Raw genomic sequence first — 13030 nt, forward strand, 5'->3', positions numbered from 1 at the left:
AGCGAGGGGGAGATAGAGAGAGAAGGCGATCATCAGCAGTAGCACAGAGAGGTACAGATCGGGCGAGAGACAGCAGCTCAGTCCACTTCCAAGTTCCAAGTTACCCCTCCCCTCTCTCTCCTTGTCTTTCTCCTCTCTTCTTCTTGACGCGGTGCGTGCATATAGGACGATACTGTGGTAGGGTGACCAAGAAAGGGGGGTTGGTGGTCGATCCGGTGTGCAGGATAGGATGGCGTGGTGGGCGGGCAGCATGGGAGGATTGGACATCCGCAACCACCTGGCGCAGTTCGGGGGGCACGCCGGCGGCGGGGCGGGCGAGCAGGCGCCGACGACGCCGAACAGCAGCGCGAGCAACAACCATGACGACTCCTCAGGCGCCGCGCAGGACTCGCCGACGGCTGGCGGCGGTGTGGGGGAGAACTCCCCCACCACTAACGCTTCTGCATCGGGGGCGTCTGGCGGGAGCGGAGGCGGCGGATCTTCGTCGGGGAGGCGACCCCGGGGGAGGCCGCCGGGATCCAAGAACAAGCCCAAGCCTCCGATCATCATCACGCGGGAGAGCCCCAACGCGCTGCGCTCGCACGTGCTGGAGATCGCCGGCGGCGCGGACATAATGGAGGCGGTGACCACGTTCGCCCGGCGGCGGCAGCGCGGGGTGTCTGTGCTCTCCGGAAGCGGTGTTGTCGCCAACGTCACGCTGCGCCAGCCGGCCGCGCCGCCCGGGGCCGTCGCCACGCTTCACGGCCGCTTCGAGATCTTGTCCCTGTCCGGCGCCTTCCTCCCGTCCCCGTGCCCGCCCGGCGCCACAGGGCTCGCGGTCTACCTTGCCGGCGGGCAGGGTCAGGTTGTCGGTGGAACGGTCGTTGGGGAGCTCCTCGCTTCCGGCCCCGTCATGGTCATCGCGGCCACCTTCTCTAATGCCACCTACGAGCGCCTACCTCTTGCAGAGGACGAGTCGGGCGAGGGGGCGGCTGTGGCAGCCGCCGGCGCTGCCGGGTCGAAAGGGATGCAACTCCCTGCGGAATCGCCGCCCGGAGGAAATGGGGGGCCGGGAGCGGCGGCCGGCGGTGCTCCGGGATTGCCGGACCCGACGTCGATGCCATTCTACAACCTGCCGCCGAACCTGATGCCCAACGGAGGCGGCCAGATGGCGGTGCACGACGTGTTCGGCTCGTTCCGGCCGCCACCGCCGGCCTTCTAGCTAGGTCTATCTGCTCCCCTCTTTTCTTGATCCTTGCTTTGCTTGTTTCCATCCTTGCATCTACTCCAAAGTGTGATATCTGTTTTGAGTTAGCTTGCGTTTAATTAATAAGACAGATTTCATTGCATTGCTAATCAATGCGCTTGATTAAGCAGGCATGCATAATGGAGGAACTCCAATTTTATTATCTCGTCGTGATTACATTTTCCTTTCCTTCCCTAGATTTATCGATTGACTCTTATTTAGAGTACTTTCCTCTGATTTGTGTTCATGTATGTTTGTTTGTACGTATGCATATGCATGTATACTTTTATTGTTCTATTCAAACGAAGCTCTAAGATCACTAAATAAATCTTATTTATGAAACAATAAATATCATTAAATTAAGGGTATTAACTGTTCTGCGTGTATATCTAGGTATAGCCTATAGCGCCTAGCATATAATTATCTTTTTTAATTACCGTGTATTAAGGACATTCTGGAATTTTAAATTAAATAAAATGCCACCCAGGGAAACATGGTAATGTGACAGAATTGATAATAAGAGAGCATAGGATGAAACTTGATGTACACGGTTAGACTACGAAACTAGACTGAAATCTCTGTACTGAGAGTACACAATTTATTTTATCATCCTATATTTAATCAACCCTGATTAGTCACTGGGAAGCAAAATTTAAGTGATATGGTAGCCCATAGAATTATGAAATAAAATTTTGTATTGAAAACACTTATTTCATGCATCCACTTAAAAGTATTTTTTGAATATATGACACGGATGGAAACCGCAAATGAAATCTTGCACTGAGAAAGGCACGAGGCAATGTTTCAATAGTACCATATTATCCGATGAATGACACTAAGTCCCAATAAAAAATATTCCATGTTCTCATTTATTAGTATATGATTTAAATATGATATTTAAGTGATCGATATATATGAGATGATGAAATATAAAACCCTCTGAATTGTAATATAAACAGAGTTTTCAATATGTTGGAAATAGTGACAACCAGTTTCATTCTAACAGCAAGACTAATAATATAGCTATTTGACTCTTTATAGCTTTCTCAGCTTACCCATATAGCAGTTAACTTTTTTATCATTAATGTATGACTCACTTGTCTCTCTCACAGAGTTTCTCGGTTCTTATGCCCGAGTTGGCAAAGCATGGCTAATAATATAGCCAACAAGCTGGCTATAAGACTCCTTATAGTCTTTTTATAGCCCACTCATATAATGGTTAACTCTTTATCTTTAATGCAGGACCCACATGTCTGTCTAACATGCTGTCTTGGTTCTTGTGCCTAAGCTGACTATAAACTTATAGCCAGCTTCTCTCTCCTCCCTTCTCTCTTCCACATCAGCACTTAGCTAGCTTATAGCCTGCTATTATACTTGCTCTAAGCTTACAGACTACTCCTCTCTCTTCTCCACCTCAGCATTTAGCTGACTTACAGTTTGCTATAATACTTGCTCTAACGAACCCGCTTCCATCTCTGTTCTCATAAATGTTTTGTCATACCAACATATTAGATATTTTGGTACCTCATTTAATTAGAATGAAAGTATTGACTGTTGCTTGGATATAGTATATATATGTGAATTTCATATGGTTCATGTTTTTAACTACAGCTGGAATGATCAGAATAATAAAAGTCTAATTTTTGCCCTAAACTTTGCTAGAAATTGAATCCAGTTTTCATTCTGAACTACAAGATTGGTTATTTTGCACACTCAACCTTTAAAACTTTTTAAACAAGACAAATAATACACTGTAACATATTTCCTAGTGGTGTTTTAAATGGAGTTAGTTTTCGTAATTATACTCTTATTTGACATTTTTTTGCTAATTTAAATGTCAATTAATTAGGTTGATATCTGTCCAACTCTGGAAATTGAAGGTGAACACAACCAGGTTTGTAATTTAGATAAAAATTGACTATAAATAACCGCGCAACCCAAACAATAAAGCTGATAGCAGGTATACTGTTTCACAAAAATATGTTCTGTGTTCATAGCCACCCTGCACACTCAGCAGTGAATCCTTGGAAACTAATTAATACAAAATCATACATGTTAATTAAGACCATTGTTCAGTATCTGTTGTTTCATTAAAGTAGAGGCAAATTAAAGGATTGAGTATCTAAAACTTATCATTTTTTGAAGATAGATGCACACAATCTTCAGCGTTTTATCATATGTTAACCACGGTTTTTAAAAATATAATACATGAAAAAAAAATTCTTGACCGATGTGCTAGTTTCAGTTTTGCATATCAAACCATATAATTACATGCCTGCAACTCACATCAAAGTTAGACAATTAGTTTAAATGCATGTTGTGGTTGCCGGCAATATTTTAAAACAATAATAAGAATAAAGGGAAGTGATTCCTGTACGTATTTTAAAACATCAATAAAAAGAATAAAGGGAAGCAGTTATGAGAAACGAATGAAGAGGCATACGAGTAAACACATGAAACGAAGGAGAAAGTACTAGTTCATAAGTGCATGCATATATATAAGACCAATTATTGGTGCTCACTAGTCAAATAGTTCTGTCAAATAGTTTTGGGTCATGTGGTTTGCTTCTTACGTGGCACAAGAGTGTAGTGGTAAACTTTAATTTGTCAAGAATAGGATTGCTATGGATTGCATTGCAAAATATAAGATTATAAAACATATATAGAAAAAAAAAAGGAACGGTCGTTTAAACCCCAGGAAAAGGGCAATGATAGGCTGAGAGAATAGACTCGAGAGGTCAAAGCTCTTGCCCATTGCATAGTGAAATTTGGAAGGAAATGAGATAGGATTTAATCTTTTTGTTTCAAAGCCTTCCTAGAAAATTTTCATGTAGAATTGAAATTATCTCAAATTTCATGTGTTTTTCCTACAAATCATAAATGAGCCTTATTATGTGCTTGCCATACAATATTATTACAGTATGCTCTTGTGCATGGCGATGCCTGCAACTCACATCAAAGCAGACAATTTTCTGGTGCAAGGGTCATTCCTGCTGCTCTGGCATTTGGAGGATAATGTACTGAGCCCATAATGGGAAGAAGCCAACTTTATGGACAAAGGTCTGGAGACTCGCATTCTTTTGTGAACACTGGTATCCAGTGGCATTTTATGCATAGGCTACTGCCCCAGTATCACTGATTTATCTCTTGTGGCATCAGATATATGGGAATCCGGTTTGTTTGTCCTAAGACCATATTAGCAAGCATACTAGTTAGATTAATTACTTGATTACCGGCCGGATGCTGATTAAAATAGAATCAGTTAGAAACAACGGTATCGGTTTTCCCAGCAAAAGTATTTTTTAAGTGTACAGTTCGCTATATATATACTCTATGCGTCGACATATTGCAAGTGCGCATGTAGTGGGTTACAATACCTTTTGTTTTCCATATATAGTTGTACGTACGTTCGTTTGTTTGGATAAACCCTTGGCCAAACAATAAAGAAGTTAACTCGAGGTATACGTTTTATATATAGAGATGATAGAAGGAAAATTTACATATGGAAATGAATTATGTTTAATATATAAGCACGTAATGGTTTAATTTATTCCATAAATAAATCATGATATTAACCATGCAAACTACGATACTCAGGTCATACGATCTATACATGTAGCTAGACAATAAAATATGAACAGATCGTATATAAAAGACGCGTCAAATACGTACGGAGTGTTATTATTTTGTTGTTGATCATGTTGATGAGTAAACGCGCGTACCAGAGGAACGACGCGCAATGTTGGATGTTGTCGTCAGCACGCAACCCTTGAGTGTAGAGGTAGACGAACTGTCATGGAAGATCAGTAAGTAGTCATGCAAGATGCTACCTAAAAACCTTATTACCGTCTTTTTCCTAGTGCAGGACACCAAAGGTGAAGGTTCGATTCAGAGATCTGCTCCCCCGATCGCCGGTGCATGCTGGCGAGCGAGACAGAGTAGACTACGAGCAATGGTGTAGTACAAATGAGGAGACAAAACCTAGATTGTTTTTTTTTTGTTTCTACGTTTTGCGACTAGGCGGTGGCTTGGTATATATAGAGGTAACTAGATGCGTGATCAGAATGCCTGCGTTATCTCTACTTCACGTAACCGAACTAGATAAGTCACGCATATCTCATTCGGACTCCACGCCATGTTGTTGCCTGCACCGGGATATTTAGATAAAACAATACTTAATCGCAACCGAATTATAACAAACAAAACTACAAAAGATACTTGCGTCTACGCAAGGATGATGATCCAATTTTGATGGACCATTCACGCTCATGTCACGTATAAGCGTCTGGCCAGGCAAGCAAGAGCGCGCATGTGTTACTCTTGTTCTCTTCACTACATATGTCTCAAATGGCTGAGACATCATCCCCCGTATAAGGATGTTTCCTCTTGTAGAATAAGTAAGATGGTACTCAACTTCTTCACATGCCATTTCATGAAATGTCCTTTTTTGATTTTCGAAAGAATTAAACTTTATATAGGTCTTACCCATATATTAATTCAGCAAATTATAGTAGCCGGGTGCTGTATTGAATCTAGGTACTATATATGTAAATCAATGCTAGCTTAGCTGGTGACACGTAAGTTACAGTACATGACAGACCAACAAAACTTTTGTTATGGGCGTTGGTCATAGGCACTGTAGTCAATCCCAGAGATGCTATTTGTTCCTTAAATTAGTTTGTCTATTGGTCCTCTACAATTATATAAGTTAAAGTAGTTATTTGTTGGACTCTTTATACATGCTGTCAACATTTTCTAAATTATCTCATTAACTGAATAATGAGATTACTGAATCATCACATCTATTAACAGACCATATGCCACATTGCATCACAATAGGCCTATATAGGCCTTTAAAGACAGCCAAAACGGGTCAAGAAGCTGGCCAACCCGCCTAGCTCTTTTCATCTGTGATAGTAGCCCTTTTTGCATCTGGGCCAAACAAATCATATGTGAAGAGTGATTATCTCAGCCAACTGCATACAATGACCGCCTACAACATTCATTCTTCACCGGCGGCCCTTATAAGACACCCGCTTGTGATAATCACGTTTCATAGGCGGTCCTAAGACATTGACTAGCCGTTATAATATTCTCTGGTAAGAAAATTAATTATTTCTTCTATTTTAATGTTTTTTCTGATACATATTCACATACATATCATAGAAAGAACTTTCAATCTATAACTAAAGGCATGTTTGGGGGAGCTTCTCCTAGCTACAGCTTTTGTCAAAAGCTGCTCCTGCCAGAAGCTGCCCCCAAACGGTCCATAACTTCTGAGAATCTGTAGTTACATATTCTGGAAAATGAACTAAGAAGCCACAAACTAGAGAAGTTGGGTTTCAAAGTTTTTCTAGATTCTCAGAAGTTGGCTACCAAATAGTTGCTTCTCAGAATCTAAAAGCTCCCCCAAACATGCCCTAAACTTAGCAATATAAATGGATGAAACAATGTGTTCTGCAAACAAAGTAGCTATATATATGAACATATTCGTTTACAATTTGTCTTTGTTGTGTTTGGAAAATTTTATTATTTATTTTATTAATATAACCTGCCAACACATGTATTTGTCCTCTGTCATGCACAAAAAATTACTCCTTTTCAAACAATAGTATGCATTTATTCTCAGTCCAGGACCAGCCTAAGTACACGCTATAACAAACTCAGTATAGATCCATCATTTTAATGAACAAATAAAATAAATAGAGTCTTAACAACATAGCGGAAAAATAAAACCCTACGTGCATCATTTCAGAGAAGCAACAACATCGACATAGCTCCACAGGTAGCACTTGAGCGTAGCAACTCGCCTTGTCTTCAAACGACCCCTCATCGAACACAACTTTGGCTTATTGGCAAAGGAGAAAAAAAAGCAAGAATGAGTACAACCATCGTACTCAACAAGGCACCAACAGATGCATGAAGAATGTATAAGAGTGTAGAAAGTAATACACCTAAGGCTCACTTTTGCAAAAAAAAAAAACACAGTGCTAAACCATACCTCACCATGCCCAACACTAATGTGTGATATCTATACTAGGGGTAATCGTAATTTGTACATGTTCATATGATACCAAATAGGAAGGCAACATTATCTTGTACTAGATCAGTTAGTAGTTTCATAATATCCGGATTGTATGCTGAGATTATTGGATCCTACTGTATCTGGGTCAGGTATATCTTAGTCTAATCAGATTAGGTATGTATCTGTAACCATATCTCTTACTATATAAGGGGATAGGGGCACTAGCCAGGGGACATAGACACACATATTCAACTGAATATAATCGTCAAGCAAGAGTAGGGTATTATCTCGTATATTAAGAGTATGACCCTAGGTAACCCCGTGTCTTCATCTAACCATCGTTCTCCATGCCTCGTTAGCAAACGCATATATTACTGCCCTTCAAGATCATCGACAGTTGGTGTGCTAGGTAGGGGTGCTACTTCGAAGGTTTCGACGAGATCTATGGTCCTAAACTCAAATATCATGAAGACAAAATTTGCCCTAGGGAAAACTTCAAGTTCGGCGGAGTCAAACTACTCGCCGACCAGTACGGTGCACTCTCTTTCACAGATTTAGAGTCATCCGAGTCTGAGGAGGAGATGTGTCACTTTATGCCAGACAACACGACGCCAATTGAAGTAATATGGATCTCACCACATAGAGCTGCAGTCTCTGGAGTCAGCACCTTTGTCACTTGAGATTGATGTCAACAACGAGCCAACTATCCAATTCGTTGTGCCAGACACCTACAGCAGCTCAGGAAGCTTTGTTCCCCCCTAGAGAAATCTTCAGAACCAAACGAGCATCAATAGATGAAGCCGATAGGAATCATCAGGAGGAACAAGCTACCAAACTAACCAAAAACATAGGCAAGAAAATGAGCACCAGTGACTTGAAGATGAAGTCAAACGCTAACGTGAGAATAAATCTCGTGATGAGTTGAGGAACCAATCACGCAAGATGTAGCATGATCTACTCCACACACAGGTTGAGGGGCACTCGATCTTCAAAACCCCTCAACTGAACATCGGGAATAATGATCTAACGAGTTAACCAAAATGACTTCAAGCACGCAAGTACTTACCACAACCCTTGCTTGAAGAAGAATTGCTTCCTCACTCAGCACAAGGGAGAAGGCGGTGAAGTGCTCTTGGGACTCGGGGTCTCGACATCTTCGGAGGCTCTTGTAGACTCACCCTCGGTGTCTGAATCGACGGCAAGCCACTTGGCAGTTGGCTCGTTGCCGGATGGGTCTACGGTGCACTTTCGCTTGGGTGAGGCTCGCTTGGGTGGATGAGACAGAAATTGGTGACGGTCCTACGAATATCCAACGTCATCAAGACTCAAAAAATTGCCAACCAAAGATCTCGTCGGAGAAACTCTCCTTACTACGGGCAAATGGAAGCTGGCGTTAAAAGGCCTCGAGAAGTCTTCACCCCGAGTGGGGACGACGGTCTCGGGCGCATAGATCCGCTTCATCCAGGATGCGAGTATCGCCAACTTCATCAACTCAGGCGATTCGTGAGTCAGGTTAGCCTCACCCGTGTAGTCAAAGACGAGAGGACTCGATCCTTCAATGGCTGGATCCAATGACGGATGAAGTGACGTGCGGCCCACAACGCTGGTCAAGCCTTCGGCCCTCAGCTTGGGAACCAACTCACGCCCCAATCTGTGGGGCCTCATCTGGAGTTGGGAACGAAGGCCACGATTCCTAAACAACGGGAGCGTGGCCGACAAAGGCAGGAAGAAATTCCAAGTGGTTAATGCAATAGAACCACCCGGAATGACACCTCTTCATCGAGGTGTGCATTACAAGGGTGAACCCACCTTGCACCCCTCGTGCAACTGTATCCCAGCATCCCCACGGCGGAGGGTTTAGTCCGATTAGGCTGAGGTTTCACCCTGAAGAGGTGGCAGAAGAGGTTAAAATGAGGAGGAATGCCGAGAAAAGTCTCGCGGATGTAAACAAAAATAGAAATATGAAGAATGGAATTGGGGTTGAGGTGATGGAGCTCAAGCTTGTAAAAGTCGAGCAGACCACAGAAAGAGGAAATAGGAAGGCTGAATCCTCGCTCGAAGAAAGAGGAAAAGACGACGATCTCGTCAGAGTGGGGAGTACTCCATGATTCCATTCGGAGCCCTCCATAGCCTCTACAATCATCACGGAGTATTCAGAATCAACAATTTACACGGATGATTTAGAGCATCTCCAACAAACTTACTAGGTGCCTCTCCAAGCCAAACTTTGGCCATTCTCACTAAAAAATGGACCAACAGAATGGCCGATCGGATGGCCAAACTCCTCACCCCACACTGGCTAAATTTGGCCACCCAAAACACACTTGCCAAACGTGGGCCCCACACATGGGCCCACAAAACAGTACCAGTACTACTACTATACTACTACAAAAACTCAGCAAGCAACGGCGCCACCGGAGGGTCGCCGCCGTCGCCACCGGAGGGTCGCCACCGCCGCCGGGAAGCCGCCACCGCGTCCGAGGCTGCCAGCTCGCCGCCACTGCGACTAGATCTGGCCACCGCCATCCAGTACCGTCGGCGCCGCCGCCGGCTCGCCGCCTCCTGCCGCGGGGCCTCCACGCCGCCGTCGCGTCGTGGCCTCCCGCACCGCCCGACCTCCCTAGGCCGCCCGGCCTCCGCGCTACCGCCGCCTCGCCCGGCCTCCCACGCCACATGACCTCCCCGCGCCGCGCCGCCGCCGTGCCGCTTGCTCCACCGCCTCTGCCGCTTGGAGAGAGAGAAAGGGAGAGAAAAAGAGAGAGGGAGGAAAAGAGATGGAGGAAGAGCGAGAGAAAAATACAGAGAAGAGGATGACATGCGGGTCCCGGCTGTCATAGACTCAAAATAGAGAGAGTGGATGAAGAGATGTTGGAGTAAAAAACGAATTGAGTGGCCAAATAAAATGGGGAGTGGCCAAATTGGTATTTGGAGAGTCCAATTTGGGCTGTCTGTTGGAGATGCTCTTACGTGACTATGTATGACACCGAGGGCTATTGTGGGATACCTATACCAGGGTTATCCTAGACTACATGTATACGTACGGTCATAGGGTTACCGAATAGGAAGGTTATCATATTTGTACCGGATCGGCTAGAAGTTTGGTAATTGCCGGATTGTATGTCGCACGTACCAAAACCAGCCGTATCCGTAGGATAGATCTTAGTCTTATCAGATTAGAAATCTATCGTATCTATAAGCCTTATCCCCCACTATATAAGGGGTACAGGATCCCTCAGGGGATACGCAACCCCTCGGGGGATACGCAATCATATATCTCCAATACAATCTCAACAGGACTAGGGTATTATCTCACCAGTCGAGAGCATGAACCTAGTTAAACCTTCTTCTTCATCCTAACCATCGACTTCATCGCCTTTTAGCCACACCACAGTATTGCCGATCCAGATCATCGACAGAGGGCTTAGATACACTTTCAAGTCTGAGTATGGTCGTACCAATTCTAGTATTATCGAAAAGTTGATGATTTGACACTTCTTTATTGTCAAATTGTTTATGTTGACACTTCTGAGTATGACATGTGGGACCATTTGAGTCAATAAGAGTACACTGGGATGTCAAATAATCGAAACTCAATCTTAGTAGTAAAAAAATCAACTCTCTTTAGCATTATGGAAACCAAAAGTGTTCTCAATACAATTATATCTTCTCGACATAATTGACAAGGTTCAAATGAGTTTCCATTATCTAAAAACTAGGCTCATGCCCCCATAGTTTTCTTAGGTTCATCGGTCACCATAGGGCTACACTCATATAACTAATATTTTGAGTTATAATACCTCTATTTTACACTAAAATTTTCTAGCATGTTCTAAATTTATATGGATCGTAATGAATCTAGACATATATACAAACAACATACATTAATTAATATAGGAATCTAGATATAGCTAAAAAGTTTTACAATATGAAATGCATAGATTAATTTTTAACTTTTACACTTAAGAGTTCCCGTAATAAACTATAAACAATGAAGAAACATCCAAATAAAATTTAAATATAAAATTGGTTGTCGATTACTCACTTTGTTTCATATTGTAAGACATCTGTATCTAGATTCATCTACATATCAAAACATATTTTGTCACGCAGATTCATCTACATATCAAAACATATTTTGTCAGAGCGTGAGCTCCTTGAGCAGGAGTTCGTGTGACCCCCTTTGTGATTTCAACCCAGGAGTGCAAGAACAGGGCCCAAAAGCCTTGTCCGAGAAGAGGAAGCGACGGTGGAGAGGTTTCAGGGCATTGGGCCCCTCAGTGAACACAGAGGAATTAGATGGGTTCGAGCCTACTAATGTTGCTTGCACACTATGAGAGTAAATGCGTTACAGCTTTTGTGGAAATGTTCTCCTTGTCTTCCGTTTATTGGCCAAGGTCCCCTTTTATACTAAAGGGGACACCACAACAATCACCATTTTCTCTGCCTATGACAAGCAGGTGATCATTCTCCTAGGGACAGCTATGGTGGCTTGCCGTTAGTCAACCCAATGCTAGGCCGCTCCCGTCTGTCAGTGAGCTGGTAGAAGGGAGTGGCACCTTTAGGGGCCAAGCGGTCCAAACGGGAAGCCACCACTGCTGCTGCGACAAATATATCACAGTGCTGTCAGGGGGCCTTATCTCCTCCCTTTTTCCTGGGGAAGCACGGACGAGCGGTGTGCACCTATGCTGCATTTAATGTGACGTGGGCGCGTGCCTATCAGGAGGGCAGCAAAGCGTGCCAGAAACCCTCGCAATAAAGGCGGTGGTTGGGCGCTGACACCATATCTGACGCGAGGTGGGCCCCACAATAGGTGATCCGAGTGCCAAGGGGACAGGGAGCAACCAACCACTCCGGCGTTCATCCACAGAACTATCTTCTGGGCTCAACCTCCCGAGGGCGTACGGCTTCTCTGGGGCCCGACCCCCCTCTTCTTCCGGGAGTTTCGATTGGTGGGCCCACACGCCTTGCGCCACCCGAGCTCAGTGGATAACCCCAGGCCCACTTCTCTGACATTTTTTATATATAAACATGTTCTCCGACACACATTAGCATTCATATAAATATAGTTAATACTAGCAAAGTCCTACTAAATAATGATGTTGTAAGATATCATAAAAAGTAATTTGTAAGTTTTCTTTCCAGCAATATCACGAAGGCATATGCATTCATTTCTATTTACCTATGATAGAAAATATAGTGAAGCCTTAAGGAGTCTCCATGAGCCTAGACCAATTAGTGGTGGCTAGAGTGCCCCTAGCCCTCATGGCATATCCACCAGCCCTTGCTCATATCACGCATGAGCAAACGAGACTTTTTTTGAATTTTTAAATTTCAAATTTTAAAACTAAACTCTCCCAAAATCTATGCCAAGATCTGAAATTTTTAGCCATATAACCCTGACTATCACGACAATATTATTTGGTCGCATATGTGCAAAAAAATACTATCACACCCTCAGAGTATGACTGTCACTTGGCCACTTCAAGTGTGTGGTGTGGGTAAAATATTCAGATATGAAATAAGTTTTGGAAGGCTTTGGTTTTGAAATTAAAAAAAGGTTCAATAGATAATAAAAATTACCTGGACGAGCGAATGTAAAAGCTGGTCAAACTCATATATGCCAGCCAGGTTAGACCGGTGACAACCAACCAAACCAATATAATATTGATTCCAGCATTGTTACGTCAACTTAATTCCAGTTCGCCAGCTAGCTCCCAGGTGATCAGCCCCGCAAGTGACGAATCATCTCTTTTCAATAGAGACCGAAAATTGAGAATAAA

General features: G+C 43.5%; 1 protein-coding gene across 1 annotated transcript; it reads left to right on the forward strand.

The window, feature by feature from the left end:
* Nucleotides 1–229: 229 nt before the first annotated feature.
* Nucleotides 230–1349, forward strand: LOC102706287 (AT-hook motif nuclear-localized protein 23-like). Its single transcript, XM_040523929.1, has one exon. It carries the CDS (start codon nucleotides 230–232, stop codon nucleotides 1199–1201), a length of 972 nt encoding a protein of 323 aa, XP_040379863.1. The 3' UTR covers nucleotides 1202–1349.
* The last annotated feature ends 11681 nt before the right edge of the window (nucleotides 1350–13030 follow it).

Source organism: Oryza brachyantha, chromosome 5, assembly GCF_000231095.2.
Source record: "Oryza brachyantha chromosome 5, ObraRS2, whole genome shotgun sequence".
NCBI classification, from domain to species: Eukaryota; Viridiplantae; Streptophyta; class Magnoliopsida; order Poales; family Poaceae; genus Oryza; species Oryza brachyantha.